A 25,492-nucleotide genomic window follows, 5' to 3' on the forward strand; every position below is an offset into this window, starting at 1 on the left:
TGGACCAGAGAGCATGATCGTTCCATGAATGGTACCACTTTCAAGGAGATTAAAGCCTTTGCTAGACTAAACTTTTCCCATTTTAGTATTACTATTCATTGCCCACGGGCATGTAATAAGGCACTAGCTGATACACATGCTCTAGGGAGAAGGTGTCAGGCCTCGATAATCACCGTCGGTGGCGAGGTCGAGCACAAACCTCAACGTCAACCTCGCGGCAATAAACCTGTTGCCGTTGCTGGCGTTGGACGGCGGAACAAATGCCACCTGATTCTTTTTGCAGTAAATATAGTCCAGTTTGTACGAAGTCATGTGCATCTCTTGCGCAACTTCTTACAAAAAGCAACGGAGATAGTAGAACCGATTTGTATAAATGTATATATTATTACTCTGCCTCAAGTCATAATCTGCTTCGAGTCACATTTGCATATAATGATACGAACAAAGGTTCCAGAAAATAGAAATTGTCTAGTTATATTTGATTTGTGAACCAAATTTTGTAGATTATCACAACTATTCTCCCATGACATATCTGAAAATAAGCACCGAGCTGCACAACAGTCAGCACCGCAAACAAGCCTACGTCCGTCTCAAAAGGAAAGCCTGACGATTCCATCCAGTACATAATGCTCCAAGTTGCTGCTCTATACCTCCAGACGTCAAGGTTTCATCTCCCAGCAGCATCAATATCAGATATCTGAAATAGAAGTGGAGGCATCAGTCATATCTGAATCAACATTTTTAAGCAATATAATTTATTAGTGCAAATATAGTAAGAAATGCAATCAATTGGAAATGACAATGAACAGTACAAACATGCAAAGGTACAGGGCAATATAACTTCAAAGAAAGTAGCTAATCCAAGTCCTAATCCGGCATGATAGAACATTGCTTTGTTACGATAGTCTCAAAAATAATGACGAGTATATCCCCAAGATGAGAAACATATGACCTAAGTTTATGCCTGGCTAACATACTACACTTATCGAACAAAGACTGAGCAATCCACATCTGCTGTCCCTCCTCCATCTCTGCTCCGCCGCCTCTGTCACGGCCTAATCCTCACTACACCTTCCATGCCGACCTGCATGGAACGTGGTGGTGCTGAGCCCCGTGCGTTGGAGACAGCGACAAGAGCGCCACAAGCAGTAGCAGTGTGATGCCACCGGCGCTAGCAACAATACCTGCAGGGTCGGCTTGGATGGTTCCCATCACCTCCGTGGCCCTTCCTGTTCACCATCCCCGTCCATCCCCACCAGACTAGGAGGAGGAGCAGTGCGACAGCCACTCCGCTGCCCGATCTGAGCCGGCAAGCAGAGAGAGCTCTTCCAGCGCCACGATGAGAAGCAGCTCCACAGACGCCGGCAGTGACACCGCTAATCTGACTTGAACCGCTTCGGTTTCTGTCACCTCCCTCTCCTTTTCCTGCCTGCCCGCCTCCTGGCGCGATCCCCACAACCGCCTCGCACGTCTGCCCATAATATGCCGGCGTTTGAGTCTTGCAACAATGGCCCTCTGTGTGATCGTCGAGATCAGGGATCAGAGAGAGCCCCTTTTAGTTGTTCGAACAGGGGCTAAACCACTCACACAGCTTCTTGCGGCTTCCTAATGACACGAGCAGTTAACCAGATTCAGGCCACACATAGGTGTAATACCCCACTCCTGCTTTTTGTGTGTTTGATGGATGATGTACAAATGAACTACAAGCTTGAGCTGAGTGCTCGCAGCTAGTTTCTGTAGTGCTCGGGTGGGCTTCTAGCTGCCCCAGGCACCCTTCTCTTCTTCCTATCTCTAGATTCTTCTCTAAAAGCTAGCCATTAACTTCTTGGGATCCTGCACCTCGACATGGCGACAATCAACAACTCTCTGACGATGTAAGTGACTCTGAACGAGGCTCAAACGGAGGGTCATTAGCTTGGCGGTCTTGGAGCAGGCTCGCAAAAAGCAGCGTGCATGATTGGCCAACATCAAAGAGGGGGACGCAAACACAAAAAAATTAAACAAAGGATCAACGGAAGGCGTCGCAAAAACTACATCCATAGGATCAAGCACAACCATGGGTGGATCACCGAGCATGAAGGAAAAGAAAAGGTGATTCATGACCACTTCGCCGAGGCCAACCGTGGGTGGATCACCGAGCAAGAAGGAGAAGAGAAGGTGATTCATGACCACTTCGTCGAGGCCATGGGGAAGGAGAATTCGCGGCATCATGATTTTAATTGGGATGAGCTAGGCCTCGAGCTGCATAACTTGGACTCCCTTGCGGAGCCCATTTCTTCGGAGGAGGTCCAAGAGGCCATCAATCTTATGCCGAGCGATAAGGCTCACGAGCTAGATGGATTCACCGGGCTATTCTTCAAGTCTTGTTGGGACATCATAAAAGAGGATGTCACGCAGGTGATATCGCTCTTCGGCAACCTCCACACCAACAACCTTCATTGACTCAACTCTGCTAACATTGTGCTTGTTCTGAAAAAGGAGGGCGCCGAGGGAATCACCGACTTCCGGCGTATTAGTCTCACCCATGACATCACTAAGATTGTCGCCAAAATCTTAGCAATGCGGCTTGCCCCACACATGAACAAGTTAGTCTCCAACACCCAAAGTACCTTCATAAAGACGAGGAGCATTCATGACAATTTCATGTACGTGAAAAATCTTGCGCAACGCCTCCACAAGAGCAAAACCCCGTCCCTCCTCCTCAAGATGGACATTCCGAAGGCCATCGACTCCCGTCAAGTGGGAATATATCATTGACATCACGCAACACCGTGGACTCCCAAGCACTTTCCGGAATTGGATCACCGCTCTCTTGTGCACCTCCTCTTCGAGGGTGCTCCTCAACGGCATCCCCAAAAATCCTATCACAAACGGTCAAGACCTTCGTCAAGGGGACCCCTCTCCCCCCTACTTTTTCTCATCACCATCGACCCTCTTCAGAAAATCCTTGGTATGGCAACTAGGAAGGGGCTGCTACACAAGATTCGTGGTCGTGGTATCATCATCAGAACTTCCCTCTACACCGACGATGCGGCTATGTTCGTCACCCCCATCAAGAAAGACACAGATAATCTCTCCGTCTTGCTTAATGCATTTGGGGACATCACGAGCCTCCACATGAACTTTCATAAAATCTCAGTGGTTCCAATTCAGTGTGGCCACATCCCCCTTGATGATATTCTCCAAAGCTTGTCAGCTGCAGGCGCTTCATTTCCAATGAAATATTTGGGTCTACCCCTCTTGGTCTGGCAACTCAAAGTCAGGGACTTTCAGTTCCTTGTGGACAAGATGGCTGCCGAGCGTGTCCCCTGGGATGGCCAACGTATCACCGCCATTGGACGCGCTGCTCTTGTCAAGTATGTGCTCTCCTCACAAGCCATCTACTTCATTACCCCGCTCATCATCCACCCGAGCATCCTACATAATGTCAACAAGCTTGATAGGGCCTTCCTTTGGGCGGGAACGGACAAGACCATCGGTGCAAAGTGCAAGGTTAATTGGGACACAGTTTGCGGACCATTCGAGTATGAACTCGGCATTCTTAACTCGGAGAAAATTGCGAGAGCTCTTCGTTTGCGGTGGCTTCGGTACTAGTTGAAGGAGTCCACAAAGTTGCGGGTTGGATCCGGCAACCCTTGCAACGAGATGGATATGAACCTTTACTATGCTTCCTCCACCATCATAGTGGGCAACGGCGCGCGCACCCCTTCTTGGGATGCCCCTTGGGTGCATGACCGCAAGCCAAAAGACATCGCACCCCTCATTTATGAAGCGTCCTCCCGAAAAAGATGGAATCTTCGTGAATAAATGATGATGCTTGGGTTCGTAAAATCAAGGTCACCACCAACTTCACCTTCGCGCATCTGCGGCAATTCATTGTGCTTTGGACCACCATTCGTGGCTACACCCTCAAGGATAATGCCAAAGATGACATCATCTGGTAGCACACCGAGAGCGGGATCTACACGGCCAAGTCCGCTTACTTGGCACAATTCTTTGGCCTTCTTTGCTCCCCCATGGATCAGGCAGTTTGGAAGGCTTGAGCTCCACCTAAGGTCAATATTTTTTGCATGGTTGGCCATGCAAAATAGGGTTTAGACCACTGACTGGTTGGCCAAGCAGGGTTGGCCCGACTGTGGACTTTGCCATCTATGCAAGCGCGAGCAGGAATCCATTGAGGATCTCGTGTTCAAGTACGGATACTCCATGAGGCTGTGGGGCATTATCAAGGAATGGCTTCAACTTGAAAGCATCAACACTACCAACTGGCACTCGGCGCGTTCCATCAAAGATTGGTGGACAATTCTTTGCAACTCTACCATTCCAAACCAGAAGGCGATGGCTACTCTCACACTTCTCACCTCTTGGACCATCTGGAAGGAATGGAACACCCGTATCTTCCAACTCAAGAGCGCACACTAGCAGTTCTCCTCGCAACTATTAAGTCAGAGGTTCTAACTTGGGTAGCCGCAGGTGCAAAATATTTGGGTGTAATCATGGCGCAAGAGTCTATTGATTCGGTGCTCTCACACCTTGGTGTTGTAACAAAAACCTCAACACTATTACCTCTTAATTAATGAATGAGGCAAGTCTTTTGGCTCCTTTCAAAAAAAACAAAGTTCTTGGGATTGCTCCCCTTCTACAAGCCATGGTCCTGCCCTTATATAGAATTCTAGAGGACCTACAATGGCTCCTTAACTACAAAGGTAAAAGGTTACAGTAGCCTTCGTTGCTCATGCGTCCACCGCTGAGTTCACCAAGAGTGGCAGGTAAACAATTGCCCGGATCCCGTTTATCTCTGGTCGAGAGATACACCTGGTCGTGGTCACCGTTCTGGGCTCCACCCGTCAGCATCTGATAATCGATGGAGGCTGCAGCTCTTGACAAGGCGCTAGGGCCTTGGTCAGAAAGTGGCCATGTGTAGTCATGACAGTCTGCTCAACTGCCCCCCTTATCGCGCAGGGAATCATGATACCGCCTTGTGAAAGAGTCCTCATTCCCTTAAAATGCGTAGCCTACGATGGGCTACGGTCGATAACCTACCTGGCATTCAATGCCCAATCGGCCATGCCCCAATTCGCGTTGCCTGACCCAACAACTTGAGCCCAGGGTAACCATGCTCAGAGGCTTTGGCCGTGCTCAAGAGCCTGGTGGTGTTCGGGAACGATCGAGGTGCCACTGCTCTTTTAGTTGTGCCACGTATCATGCTTAGAGTATCTCTTCTACTCTTTTTGGATTTATGATTTGCTTGATTGGCTCGTAGCAAGACTGGACGAAACCAAGCTTCTCCAACATAGGCCACAACTTAACATATTTAAGTTGTGGAAATACTTTATTGAGAGGGCCATTTAGGTGTCCCAAGAACCCAGTTTTCCAATACACCGTAAGTTTAGGATATGAATTCTGGAATTGGGAGCATTCAAGAGGCTTGGGTATTTTGCCATCAAGGGATTTCGTACATTCAAATTTTTCGGATGCCTTGAATTTTGGTTGTCATTTGTTTGTTCAAGAGCTTCCGGGATCGACATTTTGTGGGATAATTAGGAAACATACATTATTGCCGTCATCAAAATGTACGAGCTATATTTAGAGCCATACATAGCATGGAAATACGTTTGCTCTATCCTTCATCTTTTAGTCAGATAATATGTATAGGAACAGAATTGATTGGCCAACTGGGAAAGCCTTGCACATGAGACGGACAAGTGCAAGGAGGCGGAACAGAGTAGTCAAATTATAAACAAAAATGATGGCGAATTCTTGAGGATCCTATTTCCGCGTCGCCATACTAGCCTGTATCTCACTGTAAGATTAAGGAATCATGGAATTAATTGATACTTCTATTTGCATACAACAAACCTGTATAGCATAGAGCAGTAAGATTATTTTACCTAAATATATGCTTGCAACGATTTCAGCACTCGTGGAGTAGTGTGTGCTAATGCATGCATAATTTTTCTAGCCTAGCAAAACACACTTCTATTTGCATACAACAGAACATATAATTTTTCTGATCTAGCTTTTAGCTAGAGGCCATGTTCGAAGTAATATTCTGTTGGAAAGGCAATTAAGGAAATTGCATGTGTGTTGACGGCTTGATGCAGGTTATTAGGAATATTGTTTTATCTATAAATTAGAGAGATGAACCACAAATTTTTCATTTCATCATTGTTTGAACTTTTTTGGCTAATGCTATATTCTCTTGCATAAAAGAGTAATCAATTTCGTTTCTTATTGTGTTTGAATACTTCTATATCATGCTGTGTCCAATCATTTCAGTATGGTATCACTGTATCAGTGTGCCATAGTCATGCAAGAAGAAAACTGCATGGAAGCTTTTTCAATAAGATAGGAGGTTGAATATGTAGAAAGAAATGTTCAGAAAATTACCATGATTCCGAAGTTCAAAGGCTTGGTTCTGATGTGGTTTGATTCATTTTCAGCTCATTAAGGATTCTCTGGGTAGAGTTTACTTACCTTTTATGTGGGCATACACATGCTACCTTTTATAATTGTAGGTGATCTCTAATTTTATTATTTTTGAAATGTCTTTACTACGTTATGTCAGCACTATTTTTGGCATGCAATATTATCTACAAGTGTCGTCACAAAAAGAAAAGGACTACAAGTGGTAGTTTACTTTTCTGCACCAATGGGAATTGAAGGAAATGCAGTCATCTGCTGCACGAGTAATATTTTTCTGAGACAATGCTAAGTGACTAAAACTTGAATGGAATGTTTCCAGGTATATGTGATGTAATACATTAAAGAGACATGGATGAAAGTTACCATTCAAGATTCATATTTTTCCCTTGCCCCTGCTAACACTTAATTCTTAATTCAAACCATGAAAACAATCTACTTATTTTCCCTTTGGGCTGCCAGTTTTTTCTTTTAGGTCTATGGAAATCCTTATCCCACCTGATTGATTTGCATTAAGCCACCTCACTGATGGCAAAAAGAACTGTAACAATTACACGGAATGTGGTGGGGAGGGAGGCGCAACTCCAGAAGTCAGGAACACCAAAGACAAAAGAGACGAAAATGAAGGTAGAGGAACAACGTTTTCATTAGAAATCACCGTCATAGTTAGACACGTGTCCTTTTGCTCTTTTTCTTACCGCCTTAAAAACAACACATATAAATAAATTAGTGTGTGAATTGAAACTTTGCTTTCTGTCTGCGGATAATTATGGAAAGCATGTTCCATATCATGCTTCATCTTTCTTGTGATATTCTGTTTCGCATGAACACCAACGAATAGTAGGATGCTTCAGACTTGGATAAAAGCATAGTTGTGCACATCCTATTTGTGCTAAAGTTCCATATGTTCATTTTCTTAGATTTGTGATAATAATATAATTCAGCGCAGCTCACATAGTATGGCAGACCACTTGTGTAGAGAAGCAGCAACAAAAGAATTGTACCAAGCAACATGGATATGCAAATAAGGAATGCTTTTGTTGTTCTCTTTCGTACCTATACAATTATGCAAGCGACCTAAGCTGCTAAACCTCTTTGGCTCTGTGTCAGTGTGCCCATGTCTGTGCGTGTAGTTGGTGTTTCTCAATAAAAAAATGTCTAGCTACTTGCCCCGTCGTAAGCTACTAGCGCCAACGATAGCCGGCATGGCGAAACGCACCTACGACCCATCTAGTACTTGATCTCCTATGTTCCACGACTTTTCAATTGCATGAATAACAGCTTGCTAAAACAATTATTAATGACATAGCAGACTACTAATACCTGCATAATATATTAGTATCGCAAAGTCCTATGGAGTGCAAAGTACAAGTATGCAAATAGAGAGGAAGGTTACCATGTCGAATTTTTCGGATGCTTTGAATTTTGGTTGTCATTTGTTTGTTCAAGAGCTTCCGGGATCGACATTTTGTGGGATAATTAGGAAACATACATTATTGCCGTGATCAAAATGTACAAGCTATAGAATCATACATAGCATGGAAATATGTTTGCTCTATCCTTCATTTTTGAGTCAGATAATATGTATAGGAACAGAATTGATTGGCCAGCTAGGAAAGCCTTGCACATGAGACGGACAAGTGCAAGGAGGCGGAATAGAGTAGTCAAATTGTAAACAAAAATGATGGCGAATTCTTGAGGATCCTATTTCCGCGTCACCATACTAGCCTGTGTCTCGCTGTAAGATTAAGGAATCATGGAATTAATTGATACTTCTATTTGCATACAACAAACCTGTATAGCATAGAGCAGTAAGATTATTTTACCTAAATATATGCTTGCAACGATTTCAGCGCTCGTGGAGTAGTGTGTGCTAATGCATGCATAATTTTTCTAGCCTAGCTAAACACACTTCTATTTGCATACAACAGAACATATAATTTTTCTGATCTAGCTTTTAGCTAGAGGCCATGTTCGCAGTAATGTTCTGTTGGAAAGGCAATTAAGTTGCCTGTGTGTTGAGGGCTTGATGCAGGTTATTAGGAATATTGTTTTATCTATAAATTAGAGAGATGAACCACAAATTTATCATTTCATCATTGGTTGAACTTTTTTGGCTAATGCTATTCTCTTGCATAAAAGAGTGATCAATTCCGTTTCTTATTGTGTTTGAATACTTCTATATCATGCTGTGTCCAATCATTTCAGTATGGTATCACTGTATCAGTGTGCCATAGTCATGCAAGAAGAAAACTGCATGGAAGTTTTCTCAATGAGATAGGAGGTTGAATATGTAGAAAGAAATATTTAGAAAATTACCATGATTTCGAAGTTCAAATGCTTGGTTCTGATGTGCTTTGATGCATTTTTGAAATGTCTTTACTACTTTCTCTCAGCAGTATTTTTGGCATGCAATATTAGCTACAATTGTCGTCACAAAAAGAAAAGGGCTACAAGTGGTAGTTTACTTTTCTGCAGCAACGGGAATTGAAGGAAATGCAGTCATTTGCTTGACGAGTAATATTTTTCTGAAACATTGCTAAGTGACTAAAACTTGAATGGAATGTTTCCAGGTACATTAAAGAGACATGGATGAAAGTTCCCATTCAAGATTCATATTTTTCCCTTGCCCCTGCTAACACTTTATTCTTAATTCAACCCATGAAAACAATTTACTTATTTTCCCTTTGGTTTGCCAGTTTTTTCTTTTAGGTCTATGAAAGTCCTTATCCCACCTGATCGATTTCCATTAAGCCAGCTCACTGATGGCAAAATGAACTGTAACAATTACAGGGAATGTGGTGGGGAGGGAGGCGCAACTCCAGAAGTCAGGAACACCAAAGACAAAAGAGACGAAATGAAGGCAGCGGAACTACGCTGTCATTAGAAATCACCGTCTTAGTTAGGCACGTGTTCTATTGTTCTTTTTCTCACCGCCTTAAAAACAACACATATTGAAAAGCATGTTCCATATCATGCTTCATCTTTCTTGTGATATTCTGTTTCGCATGAACACCAACAAATATTAAGATGCTTCAGACTTGGAGAAGAGCATAGTTGTGCACATTCTCTTTGTGCTAAAGTTCCATATGTTCATTTGCTTAGATTTGTGGTATAATATTATTCAGCGCAGCTCACAAAATATGGCAGATCACTTGTGTAAGAAGCAGCAACAAAAGAATCGTGCCAAGCAACATAGATACGCAAATAAGGAGTGCTTTTGTTGTTCTGTTTCGTACCTATACAATCATGCAAGCGACCTCAGCTGCTAAACCTCTTTGGCTCTGTGTCAGTGTGCCCGTGTTTGCGCGTGTAGTTGGTGTTTCTCAATTAAAAAATGTCAAGCTACTTGCTCCGTCGTAAGCTACCAGCGCCGTCAACGGTAGCCGGCGTGGCGAAACACACCTACCCATCTAGTACTTCTTGATCTCCTAAGTTCCACAACTTCTCAATTTCATGGATAACACCTTGCTAAAACAATTATTATTGACATAGCAGACTACTAATACCTGCATAATGTATTAATATCGCAAAGTCCTATGAAGCAGAAAGTACAAGTATGCAAATAGAGAGGAAGGTTACCATGTCGAAGAGTTGGTGGAGACAAGGATGGTGGGAAACCGGCAAACAAATGAGCACCCTTGTTATTGCACTTTGTTGCAAGGAACCACTCAAGCTGTAAAGTCTTCAGATTCAACGAAACCAAATGGAATGTATATTCGTCTTCTCCAAGCCCTTGTAGGAGTAAGTATCCCCCCGCTACGCCCATGAACATATAGCCACCATTATTTACGGGTAAATTGAACGTTGCCTCTGACAGCCACTGGTTTGCACCAACTCCATCATTTTGCAACACATAATACCTGAGTTCAGGTGTGAAATGCTCATTCATAAACATCTTAATCCTTCCATTCTCTGCCTCCAGAATGGCAACCTGTGCTTCACTGGTGGCATGTGGGAGGTCCACAACTGAGAAACCCATGCTGCGTGTGTCGAGCATGAGCAACTTGCTTGCCGGAAAAAGCAACCAACAGAAGTAGCCGTGTGCATAGTGGCGTATTGGCGACCGCCGGCACGACTCTGGCTGGTTACCTGATCCTGTGAGCAAACTGATCCAATTGTCAAATGTAACAGCGCGCCATTGTTCAGCTTCAGCACCTGAACCTGAAGAGAAGATGAGGAGGATCAGCTTGGTTGTGCACTGCACCAAGCAAATAACTCTGAAAGACATGCCCTCCTCATCCTCGGCCGCCGGAGGAGCAAGGAAGGGCTCGAAACGCAGCACGTCGGGTGGCTGCACCAAGGCGGCTAGGTCGTCGGGGATGAGAGGTAGCAGGATGTAGCGCCGGGACAGGGGGTCACAGACAGCCAGCTCCCTGACAAAGACGTGGCAGTTGTATTTGGTGCCCTCTGGGACGCCGGAAAGGAGGACGCGGCCGTCCCGCAAGTCGCGCCTACGCCAGCGCGCGGCGTTGGGGAGGAAGGCGCATGAGAAGTCGGCGGCGGCCGCGGCGTCGTCAAGCCCGGAGAAAGCGCTCGCGGCGGCCGCGGATGGGTGCGGCGGCTGGGCCAGTTGCAGCAGCGGCAGGTCCCATCGGGGCCGGGGATGGAGAGAAACGATGCCCAGTAGAGAGGGCGGGTGGCGAGTGCGGAAGCGGCGGAGGAATCGGTGATTGGTGACGAGGCGGCGGATGGAGACGCGGGCCATGGACGCGCGGACGAGGTCGGCGGCGTCGGAGAGGCAGAGGAGGATTTCCTCGAGCATCTCGTCTGGTAGGGTGAGCAGCGTCGTCGGCGGGATGTCGCCTGGAAGTGGAAGGCAGCGAAGCGTCGACGACGCCATTGGGATCGATCTGGACTTCTCGAGTAGGGAGGGGAGGGGGGAATGGGGTTTCCGTTTCCTTGCTCTTTCTTGCTCTCTCCTGGGGACTCGGGGGTGTGGACTGAGAGAATTGGGCCGCTGGTTCTGGAAACGGTGCGACTGTTTCCCCAAAAATACGCTTCGTTTCAGCCGGTCTTTGCAAAATTGCTTTCGTTGGGAAAAAAAAGTGAAGACAAAAAATAGTTTGCAATTTTTTTCTACATCGTCTGTGTATTGCAAAATTTCCGTCCGCAACAACATCTCTCCCTAATTAATAATAAAGCGATTATCGCTTCTGCCCGCTCGCTCACCATCGTGGCTCTTTTGCTAAACCCCCTGTTTTTCAGTAATACAACCCGCAGTCCTTTTTTTAGTGGATTCTGAGAAAACGTTTTGATTTTAGACAAAAACCCCTCTAAATCCGCCCAGGCTCGGAACGGACCGCGTCGTCGCCCGCAGCTCCCTCTTCCCCTCGCTCCCCTCGCGGCCGCAAGACGCCTCGTCGGCGACCCCGCACCTCCGCCACGCCCTGCCGCCGGCGACCTTCCCCGCCGGACCTCCGGCCACTCCGCCGCCTCGCTCCTGTCAAGCCCAAGTCTGAATATCCCCTGTTTCTACGTGCCAGTTGATCCTACAGCCGTCCATCTCGCATCATGTGGTCATTAGTCAAAGCTAACGGTTCGCTGAAGATGGGTCACTCTCCTTCATCGATCAACCATCCAATGGCTCAGAAGGCGCAGGAGGAGCTATTCATCGTCCGACAAGGCCATGTGCTCTGCTTTTCTTCTTTTTCACTTTCTAGTTACTGTAATGGCTATATAAGCCAACTCTCTCACTCATTTGAGGCATGTAAAAGATCATTGGGTATAAACCCTAGCTGCCGGTGGCGTGCTACTACCTTTCCCCTTTCTGCGCAATGAAAACCCTAGCTGCCGGTGGCGTGCTACTACCTTTCCCCTTTCTGTGCAATGAAAACCCTAGCTCGAATTTCCAAAATTCTTGTCTTAAATCAACTAGTTCTTGCTTAAACCCTGTTGATCAGGACTCTGGTCCTGACAATTGGTATCGAGAACCAGTCCTTCCTTGGCTAGGGCGGCGATTGGAGAAGTGAAAGGTTGGCTTGGCCGTAAAATCCCTCTGCGCGATCTAAAGCGGGCGGCGGTGATTGAAGGCGGCGGCCGGGGTGGCAACTATTCGGCGACAGTCAGGCAGTCCGTCTGGTTGCTTAAGAACAATTCTTAAGTGGTAAAATTCCAGATCTGGCGATCTGACCGTGTCGTGTGGAGGCGGTGGCAGATTACTCCCTCCCTCCCAACCCTTGATGATGCAGATTGACAACCTCACAAGCATGCCGGAGGCGGTGGATTCAGGGACTACGGCCGACCTGCAGCTGGAGTCCTTGGAGCTCGACATCAAGACCCTGCGGCAGGATAGAGAGGAAGATCGTAAAGAATTACAGCAATTCCAGGACGTGGTCAACAGAAATTTTGCCACGATGCAAAAGAATTTTGACAAGATACAAGTGAATTTCAGACGCTTACTGTTGGACCCTGAACCAGAGCAGGTGGAAGAAGTGGAATAAGGACAGGGGAGTGTACAATTGAAAGAGAACCAGATGCAATCTCCAGTAGTGGCTCCAGGTCGACCCAAGCAGTTACAAGCTCCTACTCCTCCCTCAGTGACAATGCAGAACAAGGGAGATCCTTTGCCAGTGGGTATAGCCACTCTTCGAGATCATACAGGCAAATAGCTGAATATGGATGGCACTCCTAAAGTTCCTTACAGGCATCCAAACTATGGGCGGAACAAAGAAAAGGAAAATGCACAGGCAGTACAAAGAAATGTAGTGCAGTTGGAGGAAATAAAAGAAGAAGATGGGGCTGATAATTATTACAGAAGAAGAAATGTACTTACTGTCAAGCCAGCTAAATTGAACATTTCTGAATTTGAAGGACAGGACCCTGAATCTTGGATTCAGAACTTGGAACAGTATTTTGCTGCTGCAAGAACTCCCATTGGACATAGAACAGAACTGGCCATCTCCTATCTTAAAGGCCCTACAATTAAGTGGTGGAGGGGTACTAGATATGCACCTTCTAATATGCCCTGGCATAAATTCTGTTCTTACCTATCTGATAGGTTTTCTGTGGAGTCAGTTTGTGATATTGTAAGTAACTTTCATGCTGCACATCAAATAACAACAATGACCGCTTATGTGGAACAAATTGAGCAACTGGTCAATGTTATGAGGAGAGAAAACCCTGCTATACCTGATGATTACTATGTTTCCAGCTTTGTGTCAGGCCTCAATCCTTACATCAAGAGCTTGGTGGAGTGTTATAAACCAAAGGATTTACAAACTGTTGTGTGGTATGCTAGAAGAATGGAAAAATCTTAGCCCCCCACTCAAACATTGCCAAATAAGCAGTATGTTCCTCAATCAAGAATGTTGGGGATATGACTATTGGGTATGTGTAACACCCTGGGAATCATGCTACAGTAACTCCCTGTGATTAAGCTAATCATGTTGCTAAACAGGGCTTGATCACATTTGAATCACCTTCCTTTTCAAACTCCTAGTTCAAACTTCAAATATAATTAAAGTGAAAAATAAAAGTTTTCAAAAACTCAAACAAAAATGTTCAGTGGGTGCCAAATATTACACTGGTAATTATGGTGGAGAAAACACATTTTTATAAAATACCTAAATACTTTTAAATGAAATAAAACAGAAAAGGAAATAAACAAATAAAAAAAAGAAAACAGAACACAGTCAGAGAAAAAGAAAAAAAAGGAGAAGCCCTCCCCCCCACTGGACCCGTGGCCCATCTGGACCGAACCCCCCCGGCCCAAACTGGGCCGCCCCCCCGACCCCGGCCCAGCCCACCTCTCCTCCCTCGCCCCCTTCCCTGTTCCCCCGACCGGGTCGGAACAGGGGCGCGCTCCCGCCCGACCACCTCGCCGGCACCGACGCCGGAGAGGATAAGGGCGCCAGCGGCCCCCGCCCCCTCGGGCCTCTCTCCCACTCACCCCGCTCACTCCCTCGGCCTCTGCGCCTCTCCCCCGCCAGATCCACCTCTCTCTCCCCTTCGATCCCCTCTGCCCGCGCGTGCTCGCCGCCGTTCACCGTCGAACTCGCGGCCACCGTGCCCCGATCGCCCCGACGACGTGCCCGAACGACTCCCCGCCGTCGACTACGTCGACTACGCCCTCGGGAACGAGCCGAGCGCCTCTGCACCGGCCTCCCCGAGCTCGTCTTCAACCTTCGGCCGCCGTCGTTCGTCGCCGATTCCGGCTACCCCGCGCCCTCCCCGAGCTCACCGCCACTCCCTACAGCCTCGCAGTGAGCCTCTCCTTCTCCTCCCCCTCTCCGTTAGCTCGCTCGCGCTCCGTAGCTGCTCCCCCACGCGCGCCCGAACGCCACGCCGCGGAGCTCGCCGGCGGCGTGTCTCCGGTGACCAAATGGTCACGGGCGTAGGCCCGCTAGCCCGACCGCACCGTGCCGCACCCGCCTAGGTAGTTAGTTCGGCCGTTCGCGCGCTCTAACGCAGCTTCAGTCGGGCACCCGTAGCACCTCGCCGCCGGCGAGCTCGTAGCGGTCGTCCCCGGCCGTTCCAGCCCCTCCGACCACCGCCGTTGGACGCGCGACGTCGAGCCGCGTCGAACGCGCCCAGCCCCGCCCCCGCAAACCCACTGTGTGTGAAACGCGCGCCCCTCCCGCGCGCGCCGCCGTGCGTTTTGGTCGCCGGCGTTGCTCCGGCGCCGGCCGCCGACGTGGCAGGCCTGGGGCCACCCCAGTGCCCCTGCCAGTGGCCCCCACGGGCCCCAGTTGACTGGGTTGACCCAGTCAACTGCTGACTGGGCAGGCCCAGTCACTGACATGCGGGTCCCGTCGCAAAAATAAAGAAAAAGAAAATGTTTTATAAATAAAAATAATTAGTTTAACTAAACACTCACTGACATGTGGGGCCCACCCCTCTAATTATACTGATAGATTAGTTTAATTAAGTATTAGACTAGCAGAGGCTGACATGTGGGTCCCACTGGACCCACCTGTCTGGTTTGACTGGTCAGCCGACCTGTTGACCTGCTGACGTCAGCATTGCCTCATGCTGACGTCATAATTCATTTTTGCTGAATATAAATAATTCCATAAATTCAAATAAACTTTGAAAATTCATATCTTTTAAACCGTAACTCGGATGAAAATGTTTTCTATATGAAAATTGCTCAGAACGACGAGGCGAATCCAAATACGCAGTCCGTTCGTCCACCACACCTCCCTAACCTATCGAACTAGCAACTTTCCCTCTCCGGTCCGTCTGTCCGAAAACGCGAAACATCGGGAATACCTCCCGGATGTTCCCCCCCTTCACCGGTACCACCTACTGTCGCGTTAGGACACACCTAGCACCGCTCATTGTCATGTCACGCATCGTCATGCTTATGTTTGCATTGTATTTACTGTTTCTTCCCCCTCCTCTCTCCGGTAGACTACGAGACCGACACTACTGCTGCCCAGTTCGACTACGGAGTCGACGACCCCTCCTACTTGCCAGAGCAACCAGGCAAGCCCCCCCCCCTGATCACCAGATATCGCCTACTCTCCTCTATACTGCTTGCATTAGAGTAGTGTAGCATGTTACTGCTTTTCGATATCCTATTCTGATGCATAGCCTATCCTTGCTACTACTGTTGATACCTTTACCTGCAATCCTACATGCTTAGTATAGGATGCTAGATTTCCATCAGTGGCCCTACATTCTTGTCCGTCTGCTGTGCTATACTATCGGGCCGTGATCACCTGGGCGGTGATCACGGGTATATACTTATATACTATATACATGACACATGTGATGATTAAAGTCGGGTCGGCTCGTAGGAGTACCCGCAAGTGGATCTTTGCGGAGCGACAGGGCAGGTTGAGACCGCCTAGGTGAGAGGTGGGCCTGGCCCTGGTCGGCGTTCGCGGATACTTAACACGCTTAACGAGATCTTGGTATTTGATCTGAGTCTGGCCATTTGGTCTATACGCACTAGCCATCTACGCGGGAGTAGTTATGGGTATCCCGGCGTCGTGGTATCAGCCGAAGCCTTCGTGACGTCAGCGACTGAGTGGCGCGCGCCGTGTTGGACCGCTTTGACGTAACCGCCGTGATCGTGTGGGTTGCTAGGTCTGCTCGCGGCCGCGTTCGCAACGTGCAGGTGTGCATAGGGCGATGGGCCCAGACCCCTGCGCGCTTAGGATTAGACCGGCGTGCTGACCGCTCTGTTGTGCTTAGGTGGGGCTGCGACGCGTTGATCTTACGAGGCCGGGCATGACCCAGAAAAGTGTGTCCGGCCAATTGGGATCGAGCGTGTTGGGTTATGTGGTGCACCCCTGCAGGGAAGTTTATCTATTCGAATAGCCGTGTCCCTCGGTAAAAGGACGACCCGGAGTTGTACCTTGACCTTATGACAACTAGAACTGGATACTGAATAAAATACACCCTTCCAAGTGCCAGATACAACCCGGTGATCGCTCTCTAACAGGGCGACGAGGAGGGGATCGCCGGGTAGGATTATGCTATGCGATGCTACTTGGAGGACTTCAATTCTACTCTCTTCTACATGCTGCAAGATGGAGATGACCAGAAGCGTAGTCTTCGACAGGACTAGCTATCCCCTTTTTATTCTGGCATTCTGCAGTTCAGTCCACTGATATGCCCCTTTACACATATACCCATGCATATGTAGTGTAGCTCCTTGCTTGCGAGTACTTTGGATGAGTACTCACGGTTGCTTCTCTCCCTCTTTCCCCCCTTCCTATCTATCTGATTGTCGCAACCAGATACTGGAGTCCAGGAGCCAGACGCCACCGTCGCCGACGACTCCTACGACACTGGAGGTGCCTACTACTACGTGCAGGCCGCTGACGACGACCAGGAGTAGTTAGGAGGTCCCAGGCAGGAGGCCTTGCCTTTTCGATCGTTGCTACTTTTGTGCTAGCCTTCTTATGGCAAACTTGTTTAACTTATGTCTGTACTCAGATATTGTTGCTTCCGCTGACTCGTCTATGATCGAGCAATTGTATTCGAGCCCTCGAGGCCCCTGGCTTGTATTATAATGCTTGAATGACTTATTTATGTTGTAGAGTTGTGTTGTGATATCTTCCCGTGAGTCCCTGATCGTGATCGTACACATTTGCGTGCATGATTAGTGTACGGTCAAATCGGGGGCGTCACAGTATGACCCGCCCAGGAGGGGCCGGGTTATACCAACGGCGGTTTATTATCACGAAGCCCATGAAGGTATCGAAGATGGCGGTTCATGATGATGACTTATTGAGAGCCCAAGGCCCAACGACGGCTTAAGGCCTATAGGAGTAAACCGCCATGTGTGCATGACTTGTATCGTAAGGCAAGTGTAATTAGTTACCAGGCCGGACACGTTTATGAGCCGGCCTCAGAACTCTGTAAGCTGCAGGGCGTCAACCTGTGTATATAAAGGGACAACCCGGCGGCGGTTTAGGGCACGAAAACAACAGATCGAAAGCTAGGTCAAGTGTATTCGCTCCCTGGTAATCGAGACATAAGCAATACCACCTCAAACTGGATTAGGCCTTTACCTTCACCACAAGGGGCCGAACCAGTATAAACTCCTTGTGTCCTTTGTCCCGTTTAACCCCTTTAAGCTAACCCTGTTGTGATGGCTCCACGACTAAGTCCTTCTGCTAGGACATCTGCCGTCACAATTCCACGACAGTTGGCGCCCACCATGGGGCCAGCGCACAGTGGTTTCGAGTTCTTACAGGGCAACTTTGAAGGGATCAAAGGGTACGCTGTGGGCCGGATGACCAAGAGTCGTCGCGGCAAGCTCTACATCGACGACACAGGCTGGGGCCCCGAGGCCGTCTCAATCGAGTACGAGTATCGGGTCCCCTTCGGCAGAATCCATGTCTTCATCGGCAAGATCGGCGAACCGGGCCGTGAGCCGGACATCTGCACCGACATGATCGACACGGCTCAGCGTGCACGACCCACCCGGGTTCAACCCGCCGTGAAGCGTGCCATCGCTGGATTTATCCATGGGGGGGAATTTGAGGAAGGATCCATGTCTGGCGGTGAGACGACCATCTATTCTGATGGTGAGTCGTCCATGATACGTCCATTTTGCATCATGCTTTTATATCGATATTTATTGCATTATGGGCTGTTACTACACATTATGTCACAATACTTATGCCTATTCTCTCTTATTTTACAAGGTTTACATAAGGAGGGAGAATGCCGGCAGCTGGAATTCTGGGCTGGAAAAGGAGCAAATATTAGAGACCTATTCTGCACAACTCCAAAAGTCCTGAAACTCCACGAAAGTTATTTTTGGAAATAATAAAAAATATTGAGCGAAAGAAGTACGCCAGAGGGGGACCCACCTGGCCACGAGGGTGGGGGCGCGCCCTACCCACCAGGGCGCGCCCCCTGCCTCGTGGGCCCCCTGTTGGCTCTCCTGTGGCCATCTTCTGCTATATGAAGTCTTTCGTCAAGGGAAAACTCATAAGCAACCTTTCGGGACGAGACTCCGCCGCCACGAGGCGGAACCTTGGCGGAACCAATCTAGGGCTCCGGCAGAGCTGTTCTGCTGGGGACACTTCCCTCCGGGAGGGGGAAATCATCGCCATCGTCATCACCAACGCTCCTCTCATCGGGAGAGGGCAATCTCCATCAACATCTTCACCAGCACCATCTCCTCTCAAAACCCTAGTTCATCTCTTGTATCCAATTCTTGTCTCCAAGTCCGGGATTGGTACTAGTAGGTTGCTAGTAGTGTTGATTACTCCTTGTAGTTGATGCTAGTTGGTTTATTTGGTGGAAGATCATATGTTCAGATCCTTTATGCATATTAATACCCCTCTGATTATGAACATGAATATGCTTTGTGAGTAGTTACGTTTGTTCCTGAGGACATGGGAGAAGTCTTGCTATTAGTAGTCCTGTGAATTTGGTATTCGTTCGATATTTTGATGAGATGTATGTTGTCTAGCCTCTAGTGGTGCTATGTGAACGTCGACTACATAACACTTCACCATTATTTGGGCCTAGAGGAAGGCACTGGGAAGTAATAAGTAGATGATGGGTTGCTAGAGTGACAGAAGCTTAAACCCTAGTTTATGCATTGCTTCGTAAGGGGCTGATTTGGATCCATATGTTTCATGCTATGGTTAGGTTTACCTTAATACTTTTGTTGTAGTTGCAGATGCTTGCAATAGAGGTTAATCATAAGTGGGATGCTTGTTCAAGTAAGAACAGCACCCAAGCATCGGTCCACCCACATATCAAATTATAAAAGTACCGAACACGAATCATATGAATGTGATGAAAACTAGCTTGACGATAATTCCCATGTGTCCTCGGGAGCGCTTTTCTCCATATAAGAGTTTGTCCAGGCTTGTCCTTTGCTATAAAAAGGATTGGGCCACCTTGCTGCACTTTATTTACTTTTGTTACTTGTTGCTCGTTACAAATTATCCTATCACAAAACTATCTATTACCACTTATTTCAGTACTTGCAGAGAATACCTTGCTGAAAACCGCTTATCATTTCCTTCTGCTCCTCGTTGGGTTCGACACTCTTACTTATCGAAAGGACTACGATAGATCCCCTATACTTGTGGGTCATCAGTCCACGGGCGAGACTACTTCATTGTCTCAACTGCAAGACGGCAGGCTTGGGCTATTCCGATGGCGGCAGTATTCCGGACCCCAATGAGCTGCCAAACAGGGTTGCAATTTTCATGGCCCGAACGCAGCCGGGGCAGAATTCTATGACTGCGGCAACAATGATTTCTGGGTTAGCAACGGCGACGGTGGCTGGGGCAGGAGGCCCTGTGCGCCCGCTGGCTCAGGTCTTGTCTGACTTATTGGATAGTTTGACTGCATTGCTAGCAGCAGAGGTTAACCCGGCGGATCAAGATTATCATAACGCGGAAGTTGCGAAGCTACGAGATCAGATAGCTCAAGCCAAGGAGGATCTGGCAGCTGAAGACGCAAGGATGACCGCAGAGTGAGCTGCTCTGGATGCTCATGCACAATAGATCAAGGCTAATTCTTTCCGGCTCTCCTTGGATCAGAACGCTTCAAATGAAGTCATGAGGAGAAGACACCGGAGTCGTCTGCCTCCGGTTTATGAGGCGAGGAACCTCTTCAACACACCTGGTGCAGGGACCAGTGACCCGCCAGGGGTAAACCGGGCGGCAGCCGTGCCTGGGGCTGGAGCGCCGGCTCAACCACACGCAACGGATCCGCCTCGTCCGAACAACGTTCCGCCGCAATATGTGTCAACACCGCCGGGTCATTATTCTAACCCTTTGGATAATATGATCGCCGCGACGTCACGATTGGCGGATCTCGCGGTTGAAGGCGAGTCTCCAACTGCGGTTGAAACGCAGAGGGCTAGGGAGCTTCTTCAGACAGCATTGGTGCAGCAGGAGGCTTATTCTTACAGTCGTGAGAGGATCCATTCAACCCCTCGCCCGAGCCAGAGTTATAGCAGGCACATGGACTCCCCAGCGGTATCAAGCAGTGAGCAACGTCGTAACCTGCCTCATGGACATGACCTAGTGCTTGGTGCTGTTAATACTCAGGCCCAGATGGATCAGGATAGAGCACGCCGAGAGGCTGAGCTGGCGGCTCAGTACCCAGTTCATCAACCATCTCCGGCTTATCCAATGACTTCAGTGGAGGCGGGCGTGACCTCTAGGACCATGGGCATACCATGTTTATGACTTTGCGAAATGAGAGTTTGCCCAAGGATTTCAAAGGACCTCATAAGGTGCCTAATTATACAGCCGACTTACCCCCTGAGGCGTGTATTGAAAGTTACGAGATGGCCATGGAGCTGTTGGATGTCAGTGATGCCACATGTGCTAAGTACTTCACCATGATGCTGGATGGGACAACCCACACTTGGCTAAAAGGACTGCCTGCCAATTCAATTGGATCATGGGCCGAGTTGAAGGCCCGGTTCATCCAGAATTTTAAAGATACGTGCAAATAGCCCATGTCGATTGTGGATTTGGATGCCTGTGCCCAAGAAGAGGGCGAGTCAACGACCCATTGGGTGCGCCGGGTCAAAGCCATCCTGCACTCATCGGATAACATTAATGCCGGCTCAGCAGACTTAATGTTGGAGAAAAATTGCCATTTTTTGCCTCTTAAACAGAAGCTAGGGCGACTCAAGCGCCACTGCAATGACATGGGGGAACTGATGGCAGCTCTAATTAAATATGCCGACTCTGATAGTACCAAGGACCCCGAGTCTGATGATGAAAAGACAGGGAAGGGAAAGAAGAGTGGCAACACCAAGAGCCAACATCATAACCCGGCGAGTCAGGGGGGCAACGGTAAGCGCAAGGCCGATAATAATTCAGATTTTGTCGCCAACACCAACACACAGAATAATGGTCAGCGTCGTAAGGGAAAGCCACCTCCTCAGGCAGGAGGGACAGCTATCAATCTTGAGCAGATGATGAATGAGCCTTGCCCAAAGCATGGTACACGGGAAAGGCCATCCGGTCACCTTTGGAAAGACTTCCAAATTATGAAGGAGTTCAAAAATTCAAATTTGTTCTAGAACAATCATGGGCCGGGCAGCGGCTCAGGTTCCGGTTCTCATGGTCCGGGTTACGGTGGTGGCGGTTCTAATTCCGGTTTCAAGGGTCACCCAAGCAATCAAGACAATCAGGGCGGTTATCATCAACAGTCCGGTCAGGGGAATCAGCAACAACAATCTGGATATCAAAGTAACCCGAAGTAGTTGAATAGTGGGCAGTTGATACGTCTCCAATGTATCTATAATTTTTGATTGCTCCATGCTATTATATATTCTGTTTTGGATGTTTAATGGCTTTATTATACACTTTTATATTATTTTTGGGACTAACCTATTAACCCAAGGCCCAGTGCAAATTGCTGTTTTTGCCTATTTCAGTGTTTCGCAGAAAAAGAATATCAAACGGAGTCCAAACGGAATGAAACCTTCGGGAGCGTGATTTTTGGAACAAACGTGATCTAGAGGACTTGGAGTGGACATCAAGCAATCAACAAGGAGGCCACGAGGCAGGGGGCGCGCCCTCCACCCTCGTGGGCCCCTTGTTGCTCCACCGACCTACTTCTTCCTCCTATATATACCTACGTACCCCCAAACCATCGAGGAGCACCACGAAAACCTAATTCCACCGTCGCAACATTCTGTACCCGTGAGATCCCATCTTGGGGCCTTTTCCGACGCTCCGCCGGAGGGGGAATCGATCACGGAGGGCTTCTACATCAACACCATAGCCTCTCTGATGATGTGTGAGTAGTTTACCACAGACCTTCGGGTCCATAGTTATTAGCTAGATGGCTTCTTCTCTCTCTTTGGATCTCAATACAAAGTTCTCCTTGATCTTCTTGGAGATCTATTTGATGTAACTCTTTTTGCGGTGTGTTTGTCGAGATCCGATGAATTGTGGGTTTATGATCAAGATTATCTATGAACAATATTTGAATCTTCTCTAACTTCTTTTATGTATGATTGGTTATCTTTGCAAGTCTCTTCGAATTATCAGTTTGGTGTGGCCTACTAGATTGACCTTTCTTGCAATGGGAGAAGTGCTTAGCTTTGGGTTCAATCATGCAGTGCTCGATCCCAGTGACAGTAGGGGAAACAACACATTTTGTATTGTTGCCATCGAGGATAACAAGATGGGGTTTATATCATATTGCATGAGTTTATCCCTCTACATCATGTCATCTTACCTAATGCGTTACTCTGTTCTTATGAACTTAATACTCTAGATGCATGCTGGATAGCGGTCGATGTGTGGAGTAATAGTAGTAGATGCAGGCAGGAGTTGGTCTACTTGTCACGGACGTGATGCCTATATACATGATCATGCCTAGATATTCTCATAATTATGCACTTTTCTATCAATTGCTCGACAATAATTAGATCACCCACCGTAATACTTATACTATCTTGAGAGAAGCCACTAGTGAAACCTATGGCCCCCGGGTCTATTCTCCATCGTATTAATCTCCCGTCAACAAGCTATTTCTATCACCGTTTATTTTGCTTTCTTTACTTTTAGTCTTTACCATAAACATACCAAAAATATTATCTTATCATCTCTATCATATCTCAGTTTTGCAAGTGGCTGTGAAGGGATTGACAACCCCTTTATCGCGTTGGTTGCAAGGTTCTTATTTGTTTGTGTAGGTACGAGGGACTTGCGTGTGGCCTCCTACTGGATTGATACCTTGGTTCTCAAAAACTGAGGGAAATACTTACGCTACTTTTCTGCATCACCCTTTCCTCTTCAAGGGAAAAACCAATGCATGCTCAAGAGGTAGCAAGAAGGACTTATGGCGCCGTTGCCGGGGAGTCTACGCACAAGTCAAGACATACCAAGTACCCATCACAAACTCTTATCCCTCGCATTACATTATTTGCCATTTGCCTCTCGTTTTCCTCTCCCCCACTTCACCCTTGTCGTTTTATTCGCCCTCTCTTTCCGTTCGCCTCTTTCTCGTTGTTTTTATTGTGCCATGGCAGAATCAAAAAGGGTCAAGGGCTCTCTCCATGGTTTTAATACTTTGGATAGTCCCTTTGTCCTCTCCAAGCTCATAAATAATGATGACATGGAAAGACCTACCGGGGTTTTCAATGAGGGTTTGAATAATTTCGATGAAGATGATCCCGGATTTTTTCGTTATTTACTTGATGAGTCTTTGAAAGATGCTTGGGATAGGCTTTTAAGGATCCGAGCTAGCTATGTGCCCCAATATCAAATTGAGGTATACCTAAAAAGCTTATATGTTGGGTTGCCCGCCTCATTCAAGCAAGTTTTAGATTCTATTTTTGAAGAGGGTTTTCTTGAAGGGGACCCCACAGATACCTATGAAAAGATGAAAACTATATTTGGGCACCCTATGAGTGAGAAAGTTGAATCCACCTCTCTTTTGTGCTTTTACCAAAACGAAATTATCAAAGAGATGAAAGCTAGCTTAGATGCAAATTTCCGTAGCGTGCTTAATCTTTATTCCACTATCAATGGCCACGTGCTTTATCAAAATAGAAAGATAAATGATATAGATAATAATTTTCCCTTTTCTTTCCCAACACTAAAGATGGCAATACCTAGATCTATCCTTGCCTTTATGCCTAGCTAGGGGCGTTAAACGATAGCACTTGTTGGGAGGCAACCCAATTTTATTTTATTTTTTTATTTTTGGTTATGTTTAGTCATAAATAATCCATCTATATTCTGTTTAGATGTGGTTTTATGTTTTAATTAGTGTTTGTGCCAAGTAGAACCTTTGGGAAGACTTGGGTGAAGTCTTTTTGATCTTGCTGTAAAAAATAGAAAGTTTAGTGCTCACAAGATTAGCTTCAACTTTTTACTGGAGAGTGCTATTTAGTTGATTCTTTTTTCAGATGATTAATAGATAAGTTCCTCACGTCCAGCAATTTATTTTAGAAGTTTTGGAGTTCCAGAAGTTTGCGTTAGTTACAGATTACTACAGACTGTTCTGTTTTTGACAGATTCTGTTTTTCGTGTGTTGTTTGCTTATTTTGATGAATCTATGGCTAGTAATGGAGTTTGTGAACCATATAGAAGTTGTAATACAGTAGGTTTAACACCAATATAAATAAATAATGAGTTCATTACAGTACCTTGAAGTGGTGTTTTCTTTTCTTTCGCTAACGGAGCTCACGAGATTTCTGTTAAGTTTTGTGTTGTGAAGTTTTCAAGTTTTGGGTAAAGATTTGATGGATTATGGAACAAGGAGTGGCAAGAGCCTAAGCTTGGGGATGCCCAAAACACCCCAAGGTAAAATCCAAGGACAACCAAAATCCTATGCTTGGGGATGCCCCGGAAGGCATCCCCTCTTTTGTCTTCGTCCATCGGTAACTTTACTTGAAGCTATATTTTTATTCACCACATGATATGTGTTTTGCTTGGAGCGTCTTGTATGATTTGAGTATTTGCTTGTTAGTTCTCCACAATCATCCTTGCTGTACACACATTTTGAGAGAGACACACATTATTCAGAATTTATTAGAATACTCCATCTGCTTCACTTATATCTTTTGAGTTAGACAATTTTGCTCTAGTGCTTCACTTATATATTTTAGAGCACGGTGGTGGTTATATTTTATAGAAATAATTGATCTCTCATGCTTCAC

At 47.0% G+C, this 25,492-nt stretch overlaps 1 protein-coding gene across 1 annotated transcript; it reads right to left on the bottom strand.

Moving 5' to 3' along the window:
- Positions 1 to 364: 364 nt before the first annotated feature.
- On the bottom strand, positions 365 to 11,355 carry LOC109778079 (uncharacterized). The gene is made up of 2 exons (XM_020336631.4): positions 10,006 to 11,355; positions 365 to 697 (listed from the first exon to the last, which is right to left on the bottom strand). Exons 1-2 carry the CDS (start codon positions 11,264 to 11,266, stop codon positions 690 to 692), a joined length of 1,269 nt encoding a protein of 422 aa, XP_020192220.1. The 5' UTR covers positions 11,267 to 11,355; the 3' UTR covers positions 365 to 689.
- Between the last annotated feature and the right edge of the window lie 14,137 nt (positions 11,356 to 25,492).

The sequence above is a fragment of the Aegilops tauschii genome, chromosome 2 (assembly GCF_002575655.3).
Source record: "Aegilops tauschii subsp. strangulata cultivar AL8/78 chromosome 2, Aet v6.0, whole genome shotgun sequence".
NCBI classification, from domain to species: Eukaryota; Viridiplantae; Streptophyta; class Magnoliopsida; order Poales; family Poaceae; genus Aegilops; species Aegilops tauschii.

Excerpts from the sequence above, each read along its gene's own strand:
- LOC109778079 (XM_020336631.4), bottom strand. The coding sequence starts at position 11,266 with ATGGCGTCGTCGACGCTTCGCTGCCTTCCACTTCCAGGCGACATCCCG.